Here is a 25,237-nt window from a genome sequence, read left to right as displayed (position 1 = left end):
GGGGTTGATTTGTTATAAAGTAGTCACTTTTTGCTAAATCTTGGCTGACTTTCTTGAAAGCAACAGTCAGCAAGTGACTAACCAGGTCTAGCAAGACTGAGGCCGACACAGGAAACCACAAAATGATGAGAGACCTAGGGATGCCCAGAGGAAGTCAATGGGGTGTACTCTCAAATTCTTCCAGGTCTTGGCTTACACATCCTGCCAAGACCTCTGGAAATCAGTGCTAGTAGGAACTTGCAGCCAAAGGGCTCTGAGAGATGACTCTTAAAAACTTGGATGGTTAGGTTTATTTAAAGCCTGTTAAGTTTCTGCTTCCAGTTGGAATTGTGCTTTGAAAAGATGTTTGCAGAGAGAGTTCTCAGACAAACTTTTTGATGAATGATAATAGTTATATGCTGATTATTCTCCCCAAGATCCATTCTCCAGCCTTCTAGGCCTGGTTTGAGGTCCTCAAAAACTGGCCCATGTAGATCCAGCATCATGTTCCAGTACATTACCAACTAGTTCCCAGTTGGGTTGGGCCAACAGAAGATATCAACATGAAATTGGAAGATGTGAGATGAGAAGGACTGGGGTGTTACGTCCCTTCTCATCATTGCCTCTCTGGCAGTGGCTTGTGCTCCTGAGCTCTCCTCCAAGGTTCCAGTCCTTACTGGGCTCTAGAAACTCTAATTCCTTTCCTAAGAGCTTCTTGTGGTGCTGTTTCTGTGCCTTTCATTATCTCATTTGTTCCCACAGCTGTGCCCACCTCTTTTTAAGTAATCTCTTCCTTTGATCCACTTAGGCTGAATTCTGATTCCTACTGGGTCCCTAAATTACTACATTTTAAAACCCATCATTATTTCTAAGTCTCACCATAACCCTGCAAGGCTAATACATTATTAACCAATTTACAGATAAGGTGATGGTAGTGGTTTAGTCACTCAGTCCTGTCCGACTCTTTCAGACCCCATGGATTACAGGCTCCTCTGTCCATGGGATTCTCCAGGCAAGAATACTATAATGGGTTGCCATTTCCTTCTCCAGGGGATCTTCTCCACCCAGGAATCGAACCCAGGTCTCCTGCATTGCAAGTAGATTCTTTACCAACTGAGCTACAAGGGAAGCCATAGCAACAGATAAGGATATAGACTTAAACCACAAAAATATCCAAAGTCACATATATAGTGAGTTAACAGAGTTGGGATTAACACTCTAGTCCTTCTAACAGGAGTCATTTTCCTTGCTTCATTTAGGTTTGTAAACAAGTTAGCTCTATTTATATTTTTCCTCCCCAAACTAATTTTATTCAGATACAAGTCAGAGTTTATGTCTCTGTCTTATAAACATGTTGAGTAAGCTTGAGCCTTTATTGTGAAATAGAATTTGATGAAACTCACAAAGAAGTTGCTAAATTCAAGTATGGTATCCCTGACTGATCAGTTTTAATGACAATAATGAGAACAAATCTTTTTATTTAAAATAATACAATAAAATGTGATAATCTGCTCTTGCCTCATGCTAGCATTAAGTCTTCTCTGCCCTGAACTTTTTGCCAGACATCCTTGGTTGCAACTCACAACCATTCTCAATATCCTTATCTCTAACTTTTTACATTTTAAAGGTTGGTTCTCCCAGACTTTGCAAGTATCTGTGGCCAGGGAATAAATAAAAACCAAAAGTATTTCCTTAACATAAAAGGAAACAACTACTTTTCTTTGCCCTTCCCTTTCTTAATGGTGTGATGCCTGGAATTACGGCAGTCATCTTGTGATCATGAGCCAGTATAAGAATGACCCAAATATTTCATAGTACATATTTGCACTAAAAAGAGTATTATAATTTTATACATAATATGTATACATATATTCAATAACAAGCTGTTATACTCAACTTAAATACTGAGTTCCACAAGCCCTAAAGCCTCTGAGTTTTGTTGTTGTTTTACTAAATATGGAATGGACACAAAGAATATCTATAAAATATGTGCCTGACATTAAAAAAAAAAAAAACAATATGCTGTCCACTTAAGTAACCACAACCCAGCCTAAGAAGAAAAAAAACCTCAGAGGAAACTTCTATCCTGCATTTTACATTTATCCATCCCCGGCTGTTTTAAAAATTCCCTTGCTTTCCCTTGTTCATCTCTATACCCTTTGAAAGGCTAGAAATTGAAACAAGACATTTCCCTTTTTTTTCCACTTAAGTTGTTAATATATGCAACAGTTAGTCCCTAAACACACTTTACTTTTTCAAATGCAGTAAAGGTAGCCTGACAGACTCCCTTCCTCCTCAAATTACAAGGCAAAGACTTCGGTGGAACATTAAAAACAGGAAGGTGTTCCTTATATCAGTGACCAGAAACCCTGAAGAGGGCAGAGAAGTGCATCTTTTCAGAGCTAGTTAGGGACACAGAGGTACAGAAGGCGTGGGGGCACGGGTGGGGGGAGAGAGAGAGAGGGTAGGGGAGAGAGAGTGGTCTTACAGGTAATGTGGGAGGGGGTTGATCTTTGTGTATTTCTAGAGGAGCAGCTCCAACTTTGAGATTTTGAAGGGCTTCCCCTGCTGCTCCCTCAGTGCATCCTAGGAAGGCAGACCCCTGCCCAAGCCTCCCCCCTGAGATCCTGCATATGCTTTGTTGCTAAATGACTCTTTGCCCCGTTATCTCCTCACGGGATACATCAGTTGGGTGCCTCGCGTCCTCAGCCCCGCTTTCATCTCTTCGTATCTCAACACATTGTTTCCTACAGTCCTTGTGCCAGGGTGGAAGGGAGCCATCCCGCCCGGCCACGCTCTGGGATTGGCAGCGAATGAATGATTGGCAGCGGGCATCTCTGTCAGGGCTTTGGCATGCTGCGGAGCAGAAGCCCTGTGCTAATGAATGTCATCTACACCTACCAGATGTGCCTCTGGGTGACATGCCAGATCTTTTACATAATGCCATTCTGCCGGACACGAGACAGCTGGGGGAGGGAGTGTCTTTTAATGCCTTGGGGTGGGAATGAGCATGGCTTCTTCTTCTTTTTTTCTTTTTTTATTCCGGACTTCCCGCCACCACCCATACACCCAATCAGTTCCCCCTGCACTGAGCTAAAACCTATGGCTGAGGACATCTCCCTCAGGGACAGCCCGGAAGCCGGAGGACTGGAGTTCGTTGGCTCTCTCCCACGTTCGTCGCCTTTCCTCTTCCTTGAGTTTGCTCCCCGCCCCCATCTAAACTTAGAAGAGAGGATTTTTTTTTAAGTTCAAGGTATAAAAATATTGAAGCTGAAATACAAAAAAAAAAAAAAAAAAAAGAGAGAGAGAGGAGAAATGACATTCCCTATCCCCCGCCCCCCTCCACGCTACGCTAAAAGTGCAATAATGCGCTCCCCCACACCACCACCCCCTTCCTTTTCCACAGTCCACCGGAAACTAGATGGCATTTATCCCAAAGGATGGTATCCTGTCAGTGTCTGTCCCACGTTCTGGCTGAAAAAGTTCTCTGGAGTGATGTGGAGGTGTCCAAAAATCCACGCCGTATGGAGGGGACTGTTTCCTGGAGTGGGATGGACAAGGTGGGAGGAAAGGGAAATGAGAAAACCACTTCTGATGGGCAGCGGGTGTGTGAGCGTGTAGGAGAGTTTTGGTACCCACACCGCCCCCCCGCCTCAGCTCTCCACCCCGCCAGGGGGAGGGACTGCCACGCGGGTGCCTCGATCTTTCGCTAGACCTCCGGGTCGGGACTGCCCCGGGGTTCAGGGGGGGCCCGAAAGGGGGCAGGCCTCTGCTCCCCCTCCCCAGGGGCCAGACCCCCTCCCGCACATTTCCCATCACAGCCCCAGGCCTCCGCTCCCACGCCGCTCGGACCCCGGCCTCTCGCGCGCCCCGGGCCCAGTCGCCCGGCCCCTTCCCTGGCACCCGCAACCCCGCCCGCAGCCGAGGCTCCAGATGGCGGCTCCTCGCGCTCGGCTCGCGGCCCCCAGACGCCGCCCGGCAGCAGCCGCCGGTCGCTCCCTCCCTCCCAGCTGCTGCGGCGGCGGAGACCGCGACTGCTCGGCGAGGAGGGCGGGCTCCTCCGCCGGCTCGGCTTGGGGTAGGAGCCGGGCCGCCGAGGGGCGCGCCAGAGCCGTGCCCGCGGGGAAGGAGCCCTGCAGGCCCCAGGTGAGGAGCGCGCTGGGGAGGGCTCGGGAGGTGGGGGGTGGGGGGCCCTGCCCGTCGCCCCGGCACCCTCAACCGCCTAGGTCTCCCGACTTCCCTCCCCCGCACCACCTCCGGGTCCCCGGCGCCGCGGGCCGAGCCGGCGCGGGACCCCAGCACCCGAGGGACCGCCGAGTTGAGCGCCGCGCAGCCGCCAGGAGGGGGCGCCCAGCACCCCGGAGCCCCTGCCCGAGGGCGGGCTCCGCCCGGACGTCCCGCCCCGGCCCTGTCGAAGGCTGTCCCGGCCCAAGAGGTGCCCCCTTCTGCCGGAGAGCGGTAATGCCCACCAACTGCGACCACCCGCTTCCTCACTTTTCTCCGCTCCTCTCTGTCGCCTCCTATTTGCCTCTCTTTTTTTCCCCCTCCTCTCTTGCCAGGTTCTCTTCCTTCTCCCTTTCTGCGCATCCTGCATCTTTCCTCTCCTTTCCCGGTCCCTTCACCCGCGGGTTTGTCCGCCTCCTGGGTCGATGGGAAGGGGGATGTATTTAGTGCCTAGGCGCTAGCTCCCCTCCGCAGGTGCATCCTGGTGGGCCCCCGGAAAGCAGATCTGAGAATGGCGGTTCGAAAGGGTTGAGATCACCCTCTTCCTGACCTGGGTCCGTTGAGTCACTTGGGGAGGGGAGTGATGCGTTTGGGAGCAGCGCTTCCCCTGAACACAGACTTCGGAACTCTCTTTACTGGACGGATGTGTGAAGTTCAGCGGCCTGGCACCGAGCCCTTTTCTCCCACCCTAGAGTCAGGACCCTTCGAGGGCCTTTTCCCGTATAGAGAGCCCGATAAGACTTTAAAGTCCGCTTCCCCGGGCAGTCCTTCCTGCGGTCTTCGGTAGAAATTGTGCTGGGATCAGGGTGGAGGCGGGAAGGCGCTAAAAGGTCTCGGCGCCTGGCGTCCCCTCTAATCCCCCCAGGGCTTGCGCGCGTGCCCACAGGCCCCCTGCCGGGCCCTGCGCGCGGCCGTCTGGCATTAGACCCCCGAGAGTGCGTCTCGTAAGCTCCCAGTACAAATCCCCTTGGAAATATTAATCACAACCACCAGAAAATGCAAAATGGGTGCCCGCGCCGTGTCTGCCTTTTAATCCCGAACGTAATTCTGCAAGGCAGCATCAGACAGGGGCTCTATTAATCCCTTACACGAGCAAATGCAATCTCTGACCTACTAGACTTGTTTTCCTGCAATTTCACGAAGAGTTGGCCTCGCTTCGCCAGAGGAATACCCAAAGACAGACGGAAAACCGTGAGAGACTGGCGACGAGACACAGCATCGCAGTAATGGGGGTGCATGTCAGTCCGGGGGTGCTCCTGCCCGAGTGGGATCGCCGGCCAGGAGCCCTGAAATTCCTGTAGGGGCGGTTGCGGAGTGGGCCGGGGTGGGGAAGGTCGAGTGAGCTAGGCGGCAGGCGCCCGGGGAGGTTGGAGCCCGAGAAGAAATCCAGTTCTCTTTCCTCCGAAGCCTTCCGACACAACTGACCTCCTTTGGGGCTGACCCGTGGCGACGGCGCTAGGGCAGGCAGAGGGGGTCAGCTCGCTAGACGGAGGGGGTCAAGGTTTCAGCCCCTGAGGCCTGTTCCTCACACTTGAGATTTCCCTCTCCACCCTCCTGTCGTTCAATCAATCACGTTTCCCGTCTCCCGTTTTATTCAAAACCGTCTTCCAGTTCCCTCATAATCGTAATTTGCACCATTGCTTTTTATCTTTGATTAATTAGGAAATCGAAAAAGATAATGGAGGGTCGGGCCAATAAATTAGCCTCAGGAGCCGACGGCCGGGCGTCTGGGACTGCTGTGTGGGTGGGCACCGTCGGCGGAGGCGGTGGGGGGCGGGGGGCCGAGGGCGCCGGCCGGAAAGGAAGGGGTTAAGCGAAGGCGCGCGGTGCCCGCCGAAGGGAGAGACCCGCTCGGAAACCTGCCAGTGGGCGCGAGCGAAGACTGCTCCCGTAGTAAGGGCACAGTCTCCAGTGATGCTTAGCTTTTCCTGTTTGGGTCTAAAGAAGGAGAGAGGAGAAGACTGGGATAGGGTGAGGGCGGGACTCCTGTTTCTTCCAAAGACGCCTCCTTCCTAGCGGCAGAATTTGGTGTTTTCAGATTGGGGTCTATGTCTTCCGGAGATGGAAACTTAGATTTACTCTTGCATCCTTTCCTTCCCTCTCCATTTGCCTACTGGTCTGAGAGAGGATGGGAGGAAGGGAAGAAGGAAGGGAAGGAAAAGAGAACGATTGAGAAATTCTGTTATTAAGATCAAATCAGTCACTCCCTAGCCCCAGAGCAAAGCTCCTCACGCGGAGCTGTTCCCTGCCCTCTCCCAGGCGCCGGGCGGGTTCCGGATCCTTCTTTTCGCCCTCCGCGAAATCGATCACGCCTCCCAGACAGCTGAAGGGGGGCTCTTTGCCACTCTTCACAGCTTCGCCCCAGCCTCTTTAGCTTTCAATTGAAAACCAATTAAAGGTTTCTATAAATCTGTTAGTGCCCCTTTTATCTGGAGACCCCTGATGCATGCGATATTGCCCTTTAGATGCCTCTTCCGTGTTTTGTTTTACAATTGTTGTATCAATATAATGCGGCCTTTCTTCTCTTGTCTCTATAGATACAGATACACAAGGCAAACCAAAGCTATTCAGTCTCCTCATTTGTCCGGCAGCCTAACACTGGTGCCCTTTCTCTGCGGCTGCTCTCCCTGCTTCGGGAGCAGCAGTTATGGTAGAAGCAGATGGCTACTGATTGGGGGAGCTTTGTGGCTCTAATACTGAATACTTTATGGAAAAGGACTTTAGCATGCTTCGTTGGGCAGAGGAACAAGGGGATGAGATTTATGGCCAGGAAAAATAAATCTTTTCTAAGTTGCAGCTCCTTCTCACCAGTTGTTGCCTTTGCCCTGGAATTGGGGAGGGGGGGGGGCGGTGAAACACTGAGGAAATGGTTTTATTTCATTTTATTCTCCTTTCTATTCCAACGCTTTTTAGTCAAGGTCTTAGAGAAGAGCAGAGGAAGAGCCAGAAGTTTATGAAATACCTTAGATTGCTGTTCCTGCATCAGTATTCTTTGCCCTTAAGAATAAACAGAAGGATATGGTTCTTGAATGCTGTTTGGGGCCATGTTTCCCCCGATGGACTGTTACTTCCTGGTGCAGCATCATCCTCCATTATCCTACTATCTATGGAGAACAAAAAAGCATATCAGTGATCCCATCTGAAAAATCAGAGGACCCTGGTATTGAGAGAATGAGGCAAGTGATGAAGCATATGGTGATACAGGTGTGCTTTCCTCCTCTGAAAGGGTCTGAGCCTTAAAGATGACTAAGGGATGCCTATGGATGTAAGCTCCTGGACTCTAAATTGAATTTTCAAGCTTTGGGGAATTTATAGATCCCATCCCTCCATTAAAGGCCTCATTCACCCCCAAGATAATTCACCCCTGTATCTTCCCCTCCCAGAAGCCAAAAACAGAATGTCACACAGAAATGCTCTTAGCATGCCTACTGGCAGCCAGGTGCAGAGAGATGGAAGCCAACCCCAATTCTGGGTCTCCTATTCCATTCCAGACAGACCCTTTGTCTCAATATTTGAAATGCCATTCTCTACTCAAGACACATTTGTTGAGCATCTTCCATGTTCTAAGTTCCTTTTCCCTGCCTTTCCTATTCTTTTACCTTGTCCCTAGAAACTGAAGAGGAAGAGCCAGAAGGAAAGGCATGTAGCTTTCAGAAGTGTCACCTAATTTACTGCCACAAGCTGCCTCTTCCTGGTTGTGTGCACTACCACCCAACGTGGCCACATGGACCTTTACATTGTTTCTCTCTGAAGAGGATAAAAAGATTAGGAGAACTAAGATTAAAAAACTGTATTTACCCAGCATTTCAAAGTGGCAGACACTGAGATGCTTTAACTAATTAACTGTTTAGGCTCTTACCATGTGCTAGACTAAATGCCCCCAACAGGCTTATCACCTTTAATTCTTACAACCCTTTGAGTTAAGGATTATCAACCCTAGTTCACAGATCCCCTTCCTTCACAGCTAACAGGAGAACAGAGAAGCTAACCCAAGCAACTGGGCCAGCTGGCTTCTGAACCCAAGCTTGCTTTTACAATATTCATAGTGACTCTAAGAGACCAGTGGTGTTTCTGCTATTTTCCAGATGAGGAAATCAGACCTCAGAGAGGTTAAGTGTGGGCTCAAAGACACACAGCTAGTAGACTGCAGACCCGGGGTGCAAATCTAAGTGTTTAGGATTCCAAATTTTGGTTCAATGGTTCCAGGACTCTTCAGAAGAGCCCACACTGACCTCTGTTACCTGTCCCTGCCCAGGCAGGAGGGTTCATGAGACTGTAGGCCTGGGGTAAAGGCACTGCCACTGCAGAGGCCCGAAAGCAGCAGGGATCCAGGCAAGGAGGCTTTGCCCCAAGCCCTGGCCTGGGACTAGGGGGCGCCGTGCGGCCCACAAGGCCCCGCGCAGACTGCTTGTGGACGTCGGGGGCGGGGCCAGGGTGCCATCACGTGGCTGAGGCGGCGGTAGTGCGGTCCCGCTGCTATGAACGCGGGCGTGTGTAGGGACGGTCCAGGAATGTCCACCAGGTCTCAGGGCCACCTGCTCCTGAGCCCCGCGGTTGCGCCTCAGCCCTTTGAGGAAGAGAAAGGGCCGCGCGGCTCCCAGGCCCTGAGTCCCGGTAGGGGCCGGCGGCCGGGGCTTCAGGTTCCTCTGCCCCGCCCGGCTCTGGCATTCTGGCCAGGACACTTGAGTCGGACAGCCCTGCCTTCCTAGGCTCATCACCCCTACGGGGTCGCGCTGCCCGGACTTGCCCTCGTTTCCAACGTGTGCCGCTGCCAGGTCTAAAGAAAAGACTCACGGCCGGGATGAGGGATAGAAGTCCAATCTCCCAGGATCCCGGCCGAAAAAACCGCTCGTTCTACCGTGAAGTCTGTGTTTGGGCCCTGGCGGATCCCTAAACACCTGGACACAGCCCTCATACCTTCTTACTTTATCCTACAGGACGTCCTTCCTGTTAGAAACATCGAGAAATCCTCAGCCTTCACTGAGTGGCTTTGAAAGCGGGGGCACAGTACAATTCTTAAATTTTCTGAAAGGGAAGCCAAGGCAGTGTTACTATCAGTAAGAGGAGCCAGCACTGAAATAGGTATTTAATGTGTGTTAGGCATTGTTCCGGAGAAGGCAATGGCACCCCACTCCAGTACTCTTGCCTGGAAAATCCCATGGACGGAGGAGCCTGGTAGGCTGCAGTCCATGGGGAGTCAGACAAGACTGAGCGACTTCACTTTCACTTTTCACTTTCATGCATTGGAGGAGGAAATGGCAACCCACTCCAGTGTTCTTGCTTGGAGAATCCCAGGGACGGGGAGCCTGGTGGGCTGCTGTCTATGGGGTCGCACAGAGTCGGACACGACTGAAGCGACTTAGCAGCAGCAGCAGCAGCAGCAGCAGACTTTGTTCTCTGCGCTTGCTAAATATCAACTCAGCCCTCACAGTAACGTCATAAAAAGAGCTGTCTTTATTACCCTTGATTCACAGAAGAAGGCCTGAAGCACGGACGGGTTAAATTACCTGCCACTCGTCAGGGGCCAGGATTCCAACAGAGGTAGATAGTTGCTCTGATGGAGTCGTGGCCTAAACCTGAGTTGGTGGTGGTCCTTCTCGGGTCAGTTCTCTAGACGTCTGAGAAGAACGTTCCTTTATGAAGGCACTGAGAGCTCTCTGGGACGGCCAAGGCTGAAATGAAACTAACTCCGGCTCTTGGAAGTAATCCCTTACCATCTGCTCAGCAACTGGCTTTCCAGAGCGCGCTCGCCCTCGTTTCCTCACTGAGTCCTCGCCGCGACCCCGGAGGCAGCTCTGGCCAGCCTTATTTCGCCCGAGGAGAAAATCCAAGGCTGGGAGCAGTCACGGGCAGCTCAGCTAGTGAAAGATCTGAACACAGACCGCGGGCCCTGGGAAAAGGGGATGGGGGCGCCGTGTGAGGACCAACCAGGGGGGCGTGGTGAGGGGGAGCTGCGGTATCCAAAAGCCCAGCGCTCCAGAAGCCTTTCCACAGGGAAACTAGCCGCGTAGCAGGAGGCCAGAGTTGGCGCTAATTCCAGGCAGGCGGTAGGAGACTGGAGAACACGGAAAATTTGGAGGGGAGGGGGCTTAACTGCACTTCCCCCCACCTTAGGCCAGGGCATGTCTGTCCCCGCACTGGGAGCGCTGCGCGGCGTCTTCCTGCTCAATGAGGCCGGCTTGCTAGCACTGCTTCTGAAAGAGTAACCCTGCACCGAAAGCTTGTCTGGTTCTGCCCAGTGTCACTCCAAATGTAATGGGAGTGTTGTCTGCCCTCTGTGGTACTGTCTGGGTGATGCTCTTTGGGTCCATCGTGAGGAAGCCTCCTTAGCCCACCCAAGTTCATCTCTGTTATTTGGCTTTCTCTGCACTCTTAGCTCTGTGGCCCTTTACTGAGACCTGCAGGCTGCTGAGGAGAATCCAGATATCAAGAATTGTCTTAGGCTAGCAAACATTTCCCTGCCTTGCCTTGAGGCCCAAATGTTGGGCCTAACTCAGCTGTGAGTGGCTTTAGGGATAGAAAAACTCATTCAGTCTCCCAGATAAGAAATGGAACGGGCTGCATTCTCAGAGCATTGACTTTCCCCAGGACATTTTCACAAGTTCAGAAGCTCCTTGGAAAAGTTAACTTCCTAGTGCCTCAGGTAAACTGACTCTAGGATGTAGATAACACTGTGAGGCACCTGATCACATACACTAGATACTTGTTACTAGAGTGATATATATAAAACATATTCTTCAGAACTCTATTGTTTTGCTTCTCTGGGAGCAATTGCTTTCCTATATGATGTCACATATATTCTCAAAAGCATCTTACATGAAAACATGTAACAAGAAGTGACTACTTTGTAGACATGCAGCCAAGAAAAACCTCTCCTTCTTTCCCCCCCACCCCCCCCCCCACACCTACATGACCATGTCTGATCAGGTATAAAATTGTTCAGACATAATTGGATTCTAGGCCTTCAGGAAACTCAACATTCAGGTCTTTAAATTAGTGTATTCATTCTTCTTAAGAATTTGTGAATTTTTTCCCACAATTCTGGATATTATTTATTTTTAAAGTATGGGTTTTCTTTAAAACTTTAGAGGACATTATGAATTATATCTTGGTTACCTTTATATGACATCACCAGAAGACTAGCAAATCAATGTGGAAGTTGGCTTTTCAGTAAGAAAGTATTAGTACAAGAGAACAAATACAAGTTTCAGTCCCCCTGCCTATCATTTTTGCCACTTTGTAATGTGTATACAATATTGCTTATAGTAGTGATGATAGTACTATTGTTCGTGACCTACACTGATCATTTTTTAGTGCTGATGAAAAAGCTCTGGGCCTTCCTTATACTATTTTCAGAGACATTCCCCCTGTGCTGCTAGATTAATACCCCCAGATTAAATTATGAAATACATGCAACTCATTTGAATTGAAATCATGAAAGATAATTTTCACTCAAACAATCCAATTTGCAAGATGACCAGGGAAGCAGTTTGTGTATGAGGACATAGTTTGTGAAAAAATTAAACTATTTCCAAGGCTCTAACAAAGTAATGTGAGTCGTCACTGTTGTGGTGAGTGATGGGTATCTATTGCTCCTATCCTTTTCATTCTTTTTCTTTCTTGCCTCCCTTTTTGTTAGAGAAAATCAGATGTCTCCTCGGGCTTCAGGAAAGTATGCCATGGACAGATTCCTAGCTAGAAAGTCCTGAGTGTGCATGCATTCTGACAAGACCCCCTTCCCAGGAGAGGAATGCTATATGCTCTTCAAAGGTTAGCTGTGATCAGGTGCCAGGGAGTCAAATCTGCCTAGTATGAACCCACTTTTTCAGTAAGCATCTCTCTTTTAACCTGGGGTCAAACCTGGGGTAAAGTGGATTCTTTACCAACTGCACCACCTGGAAAGCCTAAAATAAAGGGGAAAAGAGGTAGAAGTCAGGTGCTGAGTATTGGGATAATTCCCTTGTCTTGGCTGTGTAAAGAAATGTGATGTAGAGCTTCTCAACTTGGTGGCATTCCTAAGGCCTAGAGTCAGTCTTCTCAAAATCTGATGCTGCCGCCAATCTGAGACTGCTGAACACCCCTTGGTCCCTTATCTATCTGGAAACCCTGACCCAGAGGATAAGGAGGGGCTGACTATGTCCCTGTCTACATTTCCTTCCTCCTACCCTACTCCACCTTGAAGAAGGAAATGGCCACCCACTCCAGTATTCTTGCCTGGAAAATCCCAAGGACAGAGGAATCTGGTGAGTGGCTACAGTCCATGGAGTCACAAAAGAGTCTGACACTACTTGGCAAGTAAGCAACAACCCTACTCCACCTACTAAGATATATTCAAGGACTGTATGTATGATTCTGGGGAGGACTTTGTAACCTGAGGATTAGATAGAATATTCCTTGCCAGATCTCTAGATATTCACCTTGGAGGAGTATAAAATCTGGGAGAATGCAGGGGGCCAGGATACTGGATAGTAGATCTGGTTCACAGGTTACATTCACACAGGTGAGCATGAGGCATTCATTTCAGATCTATAGTAACCACTATAGATGCCTTCAGTATCACCACAGTTTCCTTGCTCTGCTGGAAGTCATTTTCAGAAGTCCTTTAAACCAGCTGACTACAACTTAGATCCAGGAGAGAAATTGAATTGCACAAAGGCTATCCAGCTCAAAGCTGAACTCCAACAGAAGGAAGGGCAAGTGGAACTTGAGATCCCTCAGAGAGAAGGTTTTATAGCTATAATGATGATTGCAGTTGTAGCAACGGGATTAAGAACAGTTACCATCTATTGAGAAAGAGGAAGAGCCTAAGAGAGAAAAATGTAAGTGAGGAGTAATGATCCCTGCAGTTGGAAGCCTGGAGTCCCTCCTCACAGGCTACAAAATTATCCATCGTTTGAGTCTCTGGCTGTCCTAGAATGAGCCTAGGAAACATTAATTCATTTATAACCTATTGAATCTGCTATAACCCTTGGTGAGGAACAGATCCAGACTGATTTTGCCATGAATATTTATATAAAGCAAAGTGCCCCCTCCCCATTCCTGTAAACCTTTATCCAGTTCAGCCAATTGCCTCTTCTTGCCTCTGACTTATCCCTTAGAAAGTTCTTTATCCTCCTTGGTAAGGCTAGGGCAGTGCAGTACCCCTCCATGAAGTTCCATAATCTGTCTCCCCCAGTCTCCCCATAGCTCCTTCCAGATACCTCCCTGTAGGAAACTAATAAGCTTAGGAAAATGTCTCCACCATCTATCTGCTTCTTTGGCATCATCTTGTCTTCCAGTGTGAAAATATACAATATTATATACCTATATATTTCAAACTAAGTCTTTACTGGTGTAGTGCTTTGGAGATATGATTGGAGGGGGATGAGCCAGGACCTGGAAAGGGAGAGAGAAAGAAAAATAATGTGTTTCATTCTTATAAAGTAATAATCCTTCTGAGTGAGTTATTCTTGGAGACTTTACCTGCCTCCTATCATACAAGTTGAGATATTTGAGGCCCTCTTTCTCTACCCTGGGAGGAAAAAGGACATTTCCATTGTAACACTCTCAAGTATCAGATTTCCTTTCATACCCTTTCTCCACCCTCTCACTTAGGTCATAAAAGGCACCACCTCAGGAATCATTCATCAACCTCTCTCCAGCCTTCTCTTCCAAAACAATGCTGCAGTTGTCTACACATGTATTTTCTGCCATAATTCCAAGAAGCCTTGTTAAAGTGGGGCAAGGCAAAAATACCCTCACTCTTCATTGTCATCCCTCTAATCATTTAATTGGAAATAAAATCCCAAGGAAGAGAGCTCTAAATATATGCATAAACCCATGTTCCATGTGAATTAGATAAAAAGTATTGACCAAGATATATTTTTATAGTACTGTTTGAGGCTGAATAAATGCCTCAACCCTTCATTTAGTATCAGTGAATTCCAGTAAGTAATAATTCAGGATGATTTCAAAGTGGTTTATGCCCCATTTTAGCCCATAGATTTCTAGAGAAATTTAAGTAAGTTGTAGGTTTTCTTTACCTCCAATTAACAGTTTTCACTTAGGTCACTTATACTACCTAGCAAAATATGTTTTTCTTAAAATACTAGAAAACCCTCAAAGTAGGAATTTCAAACTTACTCTTACCTATATTTGCATAAGACAAAGAGTTGGTTGGATTCATAAAATGTAGGAATTTTTTTTTATTTGGAGACTTTTATCTAAAATTAGTAGGAGAAATCTAATTATGGGGCAAGATAAGTGAAACTGAGAGAATCAGATGGCTGATTCTCAATACATCTCTCTCCTCTTTGATGTATAGAATCTTAGCTATTTTCTAGCTTGACATTTGGAAAGCCAAGCTCCCTCACCCCCAATTTCAGTGCCAAAAATATTTATTATTTTATACAGATTAGAGTCTAGGTTTCAGTACCTCAAAGAAGACATAGTCCAAGTGCCCTTTATATTTAAGAAAGGAAAGGCCAGGGAAAAGAAAAATGCCTTCTGCCATTTAGATTCTAAGGTTTTCCAGAATGCTTATATTCTGGGGTAGATCCTTTTATACTCACAATATGTAAGAAGATTTTTAAAAAGTGGTTTGCATGGATGGATGACTTTTCCTGGGAAAAGCAAACTTCCTATTCTCTTAAAAAACAAACAAAACAGTAAAAGAAGGCCCTGAGGAGTGTTTTGTTCTACAGTTTAGGAATTAAGTTTGAAAACACTGCACTCCCCCACTCCCATTCCCCATCCCTTGCCACCTCCCCACCAACACACACACTTCTGCTGTAGTTTCTTAGGGACCACAACCCTCTAATGGCTACTTCTTTATCTTGATTTGCTGTTGTTTACACCTTCTTCTTTCTCTGAATTCACTGAATTGAATTCTTCAACACTGCAAGTTATTTTTCATATGTTTGAGATAATTCTTTTGACATTTCTAATCCCATCACCCTTTCTTTAAACAAGTGATGAGGGCTGCTTGTGTGTGTGTGTGTGTGTGTGTGTGTGTGTGTGAATGAGATGAGGGGAGTAATGAATGGAGCATCCAGTTATAAGCCAAATGATGACTAAATAACTTTGCAGATTTTTATATAGACACATATGAAAACTCTCAGCATTAAGCCTTGGCCATTACATGAGTTGCCCTTAGCCAAACTATTTTAAAGTGTGGACAGTATAAGGGAAAAGATATGTTCAGATGGAAGGCAACTGCAGTTTGAGATTTCTTTGAAAAGTTGATAACTAACCTGAAAATTAAGGGCGAATTCTCCCTTTACTTCCTAGTATATGAAGATTTTGCAACCTTTCTTTCTCCAAGTCCCAGCTTAGGCAATGGGCCCTGTCTGATCAGAAGGATTCCGAATTTATGTGTGGGGGGCGGGGAGGGGGAGAGGGGGGAGCGCTGCGCTGGCCAGGGCTGGATGAAAAGAGAGGGGAGGAGCGGGGGTGACAGGAAAACCCAGTGGGAAATTCCTCGCACTGTTTTTTAATTTCTCCTCTGCAGAATTCTTTCCAGGCCTCCTAGTACTTTGGGAGCCGGGGTAAAGATGCTCCTTGCCTGACTGCTTCACTGGGTTCGGGAGGGAGGTCTCAGAGCATCAAAGCACACACCTTTTCCTTTTAAGCTGCTCTTCGCCAACCCCCAATCTACTTACCTTGTTTGAACACAGGATACAAACTAGGCTGTCTCCTCAAGTCCTGGCCACTTTAATCGGCTACTCGTCCGATTTATCCTAAAGCTAATGGATTGCCCTCTTCAATGTAGGGGTGGTGTGGCTGGGGCTGAAGGAGTAGGACTGTCTATACCACTCAAAAGGTCTTTCTTCCCTTAGGAGCAGAGAGAGTTGAATGTCGAAAAAGAACCCCGAGATCGCCCAGCGAAAATGTGTGGCGGAATCCTGCAGAAGGAGTCAACTTTCAGGCCGTTCAAGACCTCCAGTCATTAGCATCAGCTGCTGCACTAAAGGGGCAAGCCAGCGCCTCTAAGTGGCTTAGCGCACAAACGAGGCTCCCGAGACGGCCTCGGCCTCTCCATCCACTCTTCCACCACCTGCTGGACGTGAAAAGCTCTCCGGAGCCCATCTCGGTAATAATTTTTACTTTTAACTCACCTTCCCCACCCTAGGGGGTCTTAGAATACCGGCCTCCCCCGGCTGGGGACCCGCTTGGAGCCTAGGCGGAACGCGCCAGGCTGAGGGCGGAAGCGCAGGAAGAGATTGCGTCCCACAGTCTGGGTTTTTCTTTCCCACCCGTCTCCTCCTCACCCCTTCTCCCGCCCGGTACTTGTGTACTGGGACCAAAAGACCCCTGTAAATCCCCTTCGGAGATCTGGCGGCGTCTCTACTCCATCCCCCTTACCCATCTCCGTGTTCGAGGAAGGACCGAGCCAAGTTCTCACCAAAGCGCATCCTTTTTGAGTCTTGCTCCTAAGGGTTTGGTAGTGTGAGCGCTCCTGGAGAGCGCTGGCGAGCGTTTGTCACCCCCGCAGGCAACTAGCCGCGCGTGTCAGCTGCGGCTGGAGGGGCTAATCCACAACCCCCCTTTCCCCTGCAGAGAACTCAGACTCGGGGGAAATGCGCGCGGGGTCCTTGCGCGCGCTGAGTGGACAGCCGTCTGCCAGGGGTTCTCCAGGTGCCAAGAGAAACGGGGAAAGGCCCTCTCCAGGTCTTTTTGGTACTTCCCTTTCCGACCCCCAAGCTGATCCCCGCCCCCAACCAGTCCCAGAGGGCCCAGGCTTTCGGAGGTGTTGAGCCGGGCCGAGCTCCGAGAGGCGTTGCCACAGGGAGAAAGCGCTCAGGGGCTGCGCGGGGCGCGGGCAGGCCGGCGAGACCGCTTCCAGGCAGGCGGCGCCGCCGGAGGGAGCGCCCAGCCCAGCAAAGAGTTAAAGGGAGGGGACGTGGGCTGTCACGCGTCATTGGGCAGATTATGTGCAGCAAACAAAAAGTGTGTGTCTGCGTGCCAGTCAGTCACTGCATCGGGCCCATCTGTACAACTCTCTCTTCTCTCTCCTCTCCCTACTCTCCCTGGTTCCTCTCTCCGCGTCTCTCCATCTCTCCTCCCTTTAGGCAGACCCTACTTGACAGCAACACCAACACCTCTCGACATGGAAATACACTGATATAATAGGCAAAAGAAACACTCGTCTGCACCTCCCGGTTCCAGGTGGCCTCATTGGGGCGATTTGATCCTGACCTTATTCCTGGTAAGTCTGTTTGCCTCGATGGGGGTGGGGTGGGCGGGGGGAGGACGGCAGGTTTGGTGGGGAGAGTGGAGAATTCTGTCCTCCGTCTTCTCATTATCCAGGAGAGGGGGAGGAAATAATTGTGGAGGGGCGCGCTACTGCCAACGGGGTTATACAAAGGGAGGGGCGGGTGGAGAGCACTTTGCCCAAGAAGAAGCCAGCGACTGGGGCGCGCGGCCGCCAGACAATGCCTGCCTACGGGGGAGGGCGAGCGGCTGGCGGCAGCGACGGCTTTCTGCGAGCCGGGCCGGCTCTGGGAGGATGCTCTGGGCGGCTGGGAACCCGGGCCTAGCGGAGGATGCAGAGCTGTGAAAGGTTGGGCGGCGAAGGCGACCGCGCGCGGGCGGCAGAGCCCAGGCTCTCGCCCAGCGCTTATTGTGAGCGGCGCGAGGCTCGTGGCGGCCGCAGCGGCGACGCGAACCCCTATTAGCGCGGCGTAGCGAGGAGCTTTTCACCGTATTGTTAGGTAGGACTGCATTTTAATGACTGCGTCCCTGCTGTTGCCCGAAGTGACGGGGCGACCTCTCGGCACAATGAGCCGTTTGTGTGAAAGAGACTTCTAAAAGGAAGAGAAAAATTGGGGCATAAAACGCTGAATTGAGGAAATTGAAAAGGAGAGAATAGAATCCCGTTGAAAAGGAGGTTCTGAGAGATGCTGAGAGATTTTTTTAAAATGAATTTAAATGTGCAGTTGGAGATCAGAAAGGCTACCTTGGGTGGGGTAAAATGCCCAGAGGTAAATGCTGTAGAATAATAAAGGGAGTTTCTACTTTATGGATATTTTCTCTGATTCCTGTCTGGCAGATACAGCCCATACTTGATATTTGGAGGAGATAGCAGAATGAATGGAAAAGAGGCTGACCGAAGTTTCCTGCTCTGTTAGTCGTAAAAGGGGGGGAAAGCACTACCTTCTAATGACATTTGCAAGATTAATTGATTAATAGACATTAAGATAAAAATGGACATTACCAATATTGTTCCAGAAAGAACAGATTCTTAGGAAAAGAATTGGGTTTCCCTTTCCTGCTACTTAAACTGTACGAAATATACTTAAATATCTGCCTATGGCAATGTTATTGGGGAAAAATCAACTTGGAGGAATCTTCTAATCAGTCAGCAAAAGTGAACAATGCAGTTAGTTCAAAGCTGCCTTAAAATTTCAGTATGTTTTATTTGTTTTTTGACGATAAGTCTTGTAGTGGGGGGGGGGGGGTTGTCCAGTGGCAAAGGAAGGAAAATGTGTCTTTATGACAGCTTAATAAAAAGAGAGCCCACCGCCGGGGCATTACTTTCTGAATTGCTGCAGATTAAACAGCTAGAGAGCCTACTGAGGTCTACTCAAGCGGGGCTGCCCCCTCTTGCCCAGACAAGGTCCGATCTGGGGGAGCGAACATTCACCAGTCATTACACACGCAGTATTTCAGACAGGGGACACACTTCAGTCCTGCTCTGTACCTGCTCACTTCATGAGGCACATGCGACTCTACCCACCCCCTTGTATAACAAGGTAACTGGGATTCACCCTCATCCATAAATAAGCATGTCGAGAAGAAAATAATTACCTCTGCTTGCTGCTTTTAATTAAAGCCTCGGAGGGACAGTGTTGGATTATGGTAATGAGCAGACACACGTCCCCTCTTGTCGGCTGCAGAGAAAGGTTAGCTGACACGGAATCAGTGGCCCTGACACCCCACTTGAAATCCATTCGCCATGCTCCGCCGTCTCTGCCTGCTCACTAGTGCTGCTCCCCTCTTTGGAAGAAAAATAAAATAAGATAAAACCAGCTCCTGGACACCCAACTCAATACACAAGAGTAAAAGAGAGGAGCTTTTCCCCAAAGGTTAGAAGTTTCTTTCAGTCTAGAAAGTCTACAAGCTAGCAAAAAAAAATCCTTTTGTTCTCCACTTCTCTCCCCCTCCCCCCCCATCCTGTCTCATCCTCCCCCAAGGTAAGTCAGAAAACATCTCCTCTTTCCTAGCGCTGTTTGTCTTTCTTTCTAGCAGTCAGTCCACTCTGAGCTCCCCCATCACAATTCTCTTTACATTTTTAAAGGAAAAGAAAGTACTCTTCTTTGGCATCTTTGTCATATGCCAGATTTAATCTGCCATCGGCTTTATTTCTGAAATAAGATCGATGCAAAAACCAAGCAAATTCCAGAAAAATCTGTCTAGTAGTTAGAACGTTCTGCCTGGATTCAGAGAGGCAAAAGGAGGAAGGTAAATTCTCTTCAATTGTCCTATGTATCTGTCTACAGTGGTGATGGAGGATTCGGGCATCCAGCGAGGCATCTGGGAGGGAGATGCCAAGGCTGTCCAGCAGTGTCTGACAGATATTTTTACCAGCGTTTACACCACCTGCGACATCCCCGAGAATGCTATATTCGGTCCCTGCGTCCTGAGCCACACTTCCTTGTACGACAGCATAGCTTTCATAGCTCTCAAGTCCACAGACAAGAGAACGGTCCCTTACATCTTCCGGGTAAGTCTTGGTTGATGTTCTGTAGGATATGAGGGTAAAATCCTCTTAAAAACAGACTCAGAATCATTCTAATAACAAGCTAAGACAGGTTCTACATGTAGAAAATGCAGTGATACATGCAGTTCTATTTTACACACCAGAAATTAGAAAAGGAAAATTAAACTCCAGAGTATTGTCAACTGATTTTGGGAAATAAGTGACAAAATTAGATTTTGAATGCCAGATATGTCTAAATCAATGCCTGGATTCTGGGCTTTCCTGGAGATGAACACCACTTCCTTAACTCTGTGGGAAATTTCACTAGGATTGAGGCTATTTGTAGGCTAAGTACTTCCTATAAGTACTTTTTTGTAAATATTAGGTGCATTCGCCTTCCAATCCCAGAGGCCTCATGTTCCCTGGAATATTACTCTTTCTGGTTAAGCTAGCTAGTGTCTAGAGTTTGTATTTAAATAAAAGTGTTGGTGTTTTGACAATAAAACATCATTCCAGCCATATGTTTGAGTGTGCAAAGTCCTGTCACTTCCTATTCTTTCTTTACAAAGAACCATTAGTTGTTTAAGTCAAAATAAAGAAGATGAGCAAAAGTCACAAAATAATTTTTAAAATCTAAGTTTGCTTTTCACTTCTAAAACAGACAAAATTCCACATACTTTTGCAATGTGGGATAATTTAGAAATCAGTTCTCAAAGGGCTTAGCACTAATTTGAATTGTAAAAAAAAAATTGCTAATTTGGTATTCATCCAATATGTAAAAAGACAGGACTCTCCCGGTGGTCCAGTGGTTAAGGCTCCGCCCTTCCAAAACAGGGGCACAGGTTTGATCCCTGGTCTGGCAACTAAGACCCCACTGCCCCTTTGGCTAAAACACACACACACACAAGCCTGTGACTTAAATAATCTGTATAATTAATGTAGCTTGCCAGGTATGTTACCTTGCCTGCTGGCTGCAAACATGATGGGTGTTAACTTGGGTCAAGTTTTTGGAAACTTCATTTCAGATAATAATTCTTAGAGAAATAATAACAGCGGGAAAGGCCCTGGCTCCTTTGGCTTCATTCCCTCACAAGAGTCTCCCTCCCTCATCCCCTTCCTTCTTGCATTCTTTCTCTTCTCTAAACTGCAGGTAGACACCTCAGCGGCGAATGGTTCCTCGGAAGGTCTCATGTGGCTGCGTCTGGTCCAATCAGCCAGAGATAAAGAAGAGCAGAACCTTGAAGCCTATATAAAAAATGGACAGCTGTTTTACCGCTCTCTCCGCAGGATTGCCAAAGATGAGGAGTTACTAGTTTGGTACGGGAAAGAACTGACCGAGTTACTCTTGCTCTGCCCCTCTAGATCCCACAGCAAAATGAATGGTAGGTTGGCTCAAGACCTGTGTCCCGGCCCTTAGCTAGCGGAGGGGCCGAAGGTGGGGGCCGGCGGGGTCACTCTGGCGCCTGGGCGCGCCTTCCCTCCCTTGGGGTACCTTGTAGAGAGCTTCTGAGGTATAGTCTGGGGCGAAGCTGGGATAGCTAGGTGAGGATGAATCGGGACCTGCTTGGCTTAATTCCTGCACTCTCCTCAAATCTGGAGGGAAAGTTAGACCGGGTCTTGTCCGAGGTTCTTGTTTTCAGGCACTCAGACCCTGAGAGGTGAAAGTGGATTTGTGGAGGGGGTGATGGCAATCTGGCCTAGAGACGATGCTGAGTAATCGTGTGTGTGTGTGTGTGTGTGTGTGTGTGTGTGTGTGTGTGTTGTTTGCTCACTAAGCAGGGTCGTCCCCTTACACATGCCTGGAGTGCAGCCAACGTTTCCAGTTTGAGTTCCCCTATGTAGCGCATCTGCGCTTCCGCTGCCCCAAGAGACTCCACGGCGCTGACCTGAGCCCCCGAGAGGAGCAAGGCGGCGGCGTGGGCACCAAGGATCACGGGGGCGGCGGCGGTGGCAAGGACCAGCAGCAGTCGCAGGAGGCACCCTTGGGTCCCGGCCCCAAGTTCTGCAAAGCCGGCCCGGTCCACCACTACCCAGCGCCCTCCCCCGAGAGCGGTAACCCGCCGGCGGCTGGTGGCGGCAGCGGCGCGAAGCCGTCCACGGACTTTCACAACCTGGCGCGGGAGTTGGAGAACTCCGGGGGCGCCAGCAGCTGCTCCCCGGTGCGGAGTCTCGGCGGCGGCAGCAGCCACCAGGAGGCGGAGCTGAGTCCCGACGGCAACGCCGCAGGCGTGGGCAAAGGGAAGAGGAAGTTCCCGGAGGAGGCGGCCGAGGGCGGCGGTGCGGGGCTGGTGGGGGGCCGGGGCCGTTTCGCCGAGCGGGCCCTGCCCGCCTCCAAGGAGGACCTGGTGTGCACGCCGCAGCAGTACCGCAACTCGGGCAGCTACTTCAGCCTGGAGGAGAACGGCCGCCTCTTCGCTCCGCCCAGCCCCGAGACGGGAGAGGCGAAGCGCAGCGCCTTCGTGGAGGTGAAGAAGGCGGCCCGGGCGGCCGGGGGGCCGGAGGAGGCGGCCGCCGACGGCGGGGGCGCGGTCGCCGAGGAGCAGGACGCGGGCGGCGGTGGCGGCTCCTCCTCCACGCCCGTGGCCGCGTCCCCGGCCGGCACCGAGAAGCTGCTGGCCCCGCGGCCCGGGGGCGCGCTGCCCGGCCGGCTGGAGGGCGGCAGCCCGGCGCGGGGCAGCGCCTTCACCTCGGTGCCGCAGCTGGGCGGCGCGGGCGGCGGCGGCGCGGGGGGCGGTGCGGGCGCTGGGGGCGGCGCGGGTGGGGCGGGCGGCGGCCAGGGCGCAGCGGCGGACGAGCGCAAGAGCGCCTTCTCGCAGCCGGCGCGCTCCTTCTCGCAGCTGTCCCCGCTGGTGCTGGGCCAGAAGCTGGGCGCTCTCGAGCCGTGCCACCCCGGCGACGGGGTGGGCCCCACCAGACTGTACCCCGCCGCCTCCGACCCGCTGGCCGTGAAGCTCCAGGGAGCGGCGGAGCTGAACGGAGGTTGCGGGGCCCTGCCGAACGGCGGCGGCGGCGCGGGCGGGCTGCCCAAGCAGAGCCCGTTCCTCTATGCCACCGCCTTCTGGCCCAAGAGCTCCGCCGCCGCGGCGGCCGCAGCAGCGGCGGCCGCGGGGCCCCTGCAGTTGCAGCTGCCGTCGGCGCTCACGCTGCTGCCGCCCTCGTTCACCTCGCTGTGTCTGCCCGCGCAGAACTGGTGCGCAAAGTGCAATGCCTCCTTCCGCATGACCTCCGACCTAGTGTACCACATGAGGTCGCATCACAAAAAGGAGTACGCCATGGAGCCCTTGGTGAAGCGGAGGCGGGAGGAGAAACTCAAGTGCCCCATTTGCAACGAGTCCTTCAGGGAGCGCCACCACCTCTCCAGGCACATGACCTCGCATAATTGACACGGAGAGGACCCCCGCCTTCCGCGCGCGCGCACGCACAGTCGAACCACCTGCAGGAACAAACACGCGAGGACATCCACCACCTCCTTGTGACCGGAAACATCACACCCAGAGACACGCGCACACACACAGGCACACACACGTGGTCTCCCCCAACCTTTACATCCAGATGTTTACCTGTGACCTACACCACACGCGCACACACACACACACACACACACACACACACACACACACACACGAGACAGGATGGTGGATTTTTGATCGGGTGGGTTGTTTGAAGGGTTTTCTTTTGAATGCACGCATTTTCACTTTCCCAAAAACAAAGGTACATTTTTAAAAATGTCATATATTGCAACATATTGATGCATTTGTCATACGTTTCTACTTAAATTATTAAGCACTTACGGTTTAGATGTAATAATTATATGTAAGGGCAAAATTTATTTTAGATATAAAGTAAAGGAGGAGGGTGAGATGCTTCCTGCATTTCTTGATTACAGTTTGTGTTCTTACAAAAATAAGCAAAACAAATAAAAAGGAGGTAACCATTCAGTTTAAGTTTCCAGGGGGAAGTGCATGTATCATGAAATGATTATGGACTTCAATGAAGAATGTCATCATTATGTAAATATGTATTTCCTTTTAATACAAAGTGTAATTTTGTGCCAGTGAAATGGAGTCTGAATAGTTATGTGTTTCTTTTATCCCTGGAAAGATTTATTAAACTTTATAGATTATCCGGGTATGTTGGATGCTTTGACAATAAATGACTATTTTCCTCAAAGCAATTATTGGGAAAGTGTTTTAAAATGTTTTTTGTAGCTAAAGACTACACTTTTGAGTGCCTGCTCAGACGCTGAGTAGTGTCTGACTCTTTGCAACCCTATGGTTCCTCTGTCCATGGGATTACACTTTGAGTAGATACCATATATTTTCATTGAGCCCCTGAAAAGAAGAAACTACAAAACAGAGGAATGATAAACCCTGCCCCACTTGTATTATTTACTCTAAGCCAATTTTGAGCCTGAAAGTGAGAAGACAAGGTGATTATTACTTGGGAAATCTTTATCTGGAAAGGGTTGCACTTCTTGATCAAAGCACAAATCATTTAAACTAAGATGCCTGCCATGAAGCTAACCAGTGTCTGGGATGTCAACATTCTTTTCAGCAGCAGGATAAGTAGCATCTTCACAAGTGGCCAAAGACAAATGATTTTCAGACCTGGATCAGGGACAATGGGTGAAAAGACCACTTTTGGTTCTTACTAACGATGCTTTCATGGAAGGGTACCTTGTGCTCTAGAACCCTTTGGCTTTCTGTCATTAGTCATTAAGAGACCCTTGGGAGAGTTTCTCCAGAAACTAAGGTGAAATGGCCATGGTAGTCTATGTATTGCAGGGCCCTCTAAAGTTCTGAACATCTGCACGGCCTCTGGAAAAAACTAGCCCTGAAGCATTACAATACAGACCTAATAAATTTCTTCTTCTCCCTGCCCTTCCTCTTATGAAAAGTCCCTCTGTACTCTTCATATACCGATGATAGTTCTTCGATAGTGTACGTATGTAAGTGTGGGTGGTATGTAGAAAGCAGTAGGTCAAAACCAAATGGTCCTTAGGTCTCAGGGTAGCATGTACTTAATCCACGGGCATCTTCAGAGAAGTCATTCTACAGGTGCTCTGGTAACCAATACTACACTGGTTTATGCATCAAAGGAGGTGTTCCTTCCCATTTTTAATTCTTTCACATCTTGCCAACCCTCCCCTATGTCAGAAGGAGAGTATTTGTGAAAAGTTCTGAAATGTGAGACTTGTATAAGATCTTATTGAAGGCCTTCAGTGGCCTTCCCTAAAAGGATTTTTAAAGACTTCATTATCTTAAGGGGACTACATAACAAGTTACAATTAGGTAAACAGAGACCAAGGGTAGGGCAGAGATGGATCCATAGTGTGACCACTGAGATTGGTGAAAA

At 49.5% G+C, this 25,237-nt stretch overlaps 2 protein-coding genes and 1 long non-coding RNA gene across 4 annotated transcripts; 2 read left to right on the top strand and 1 right to left on the bottom strand.

Moving 5' to 3' along the window:
• The first annotated feature begins 3,081 nt into the window (after nucleotides 1–3,081).
• LOC122696629 (basic proline-rich protein-like) lies at nucleotides 3,082–17,314 on the top strand. Its single transcript, XM_043906886.1, has 6 exons — nucleotides 3,082–3,151; nucleotides 3,594–4,125; nucleotides 4,240–4,437; nucleotides 5,321–5,394; nucleotides 16,020–16,273; nucleotides 17,253–17,314. Exons 1-6 carry the CDS (start codon nucleotides 3,082–3,084, stop codon nucleotides 17,265–17,267), a joined length of 1,143 nt encoding a protein of 380 aa, XP_043762821.1. The 3' UTR covers nucleotides 17,268–17,314.
• On the bottom strand, nucleotides 6,199–9,855 carry LOC122696407. The gene is made up of 3 exons (XR_006341744.1): nucleotides 9,711–9,855; nucleotides 7,166–7,307; nucleotides 6,199–6,321 (listed from the first exon to the last, which is right to left on the bottom strand). It is a non-coding gene; the product is annotated as an uncharacterized LOC122696407 (long non-coding RNA).
• Nucleotides 17,257–24,056, top strand: PRDM8 (PR/SET domain 8). 2 transcript variants are annotated; one of them, XM_043906384.1, is made up of 4 exons: nucleotides 17,257–17,389; nucleotides 19,683–19,906; nucleotides 21,033–21,264; nucleotides 21,662–24,056. In XM_043906384.1, exons 2-4 carry the CDS (start codon nucleotides 19,688–19,690, stop codon nucleotides 23,263–23,265), a joined length of 2,055 nt encoding a protein of 684 aa, XP_043762319.1. In that variant the 5' UTR covers nucleotides 17,257–17,389; nucleotides 19,683–19,687; the 3' UTR covers nucleotides 23,266–24,056. The 2 variants fall into 2 exon arrangements, with proteins under 2 accessions (XP_043762319.1, XP_043762318.1); XM_043906383.1 differs by having other exon boundaries at nucleotides 21,659–24,056.
• The last annotated feature ends 1,181 nt before the right edge of the window (nucleotides 24,057–25,237 follow it).

The sequence above is a fragment of the Cervus elaphus genome, chromosome 6 (assembly GCF_910594005.1).
Source record: "Cervus elaphus chromosome 6, mCerEla1.1, whole genome shotgun sequence".
Lineage (NCBI taxonomy): Eukaryota > Metazoa > Chordata > Mammalia > Artiodactyla > Cervidae > Cervus > Cervus elaphus.
The sequence above is the reverse complement of the archived record's forward strand: the minus strand, read 5'-3'. Positions and strand labels throughout refer to the sequence as shown.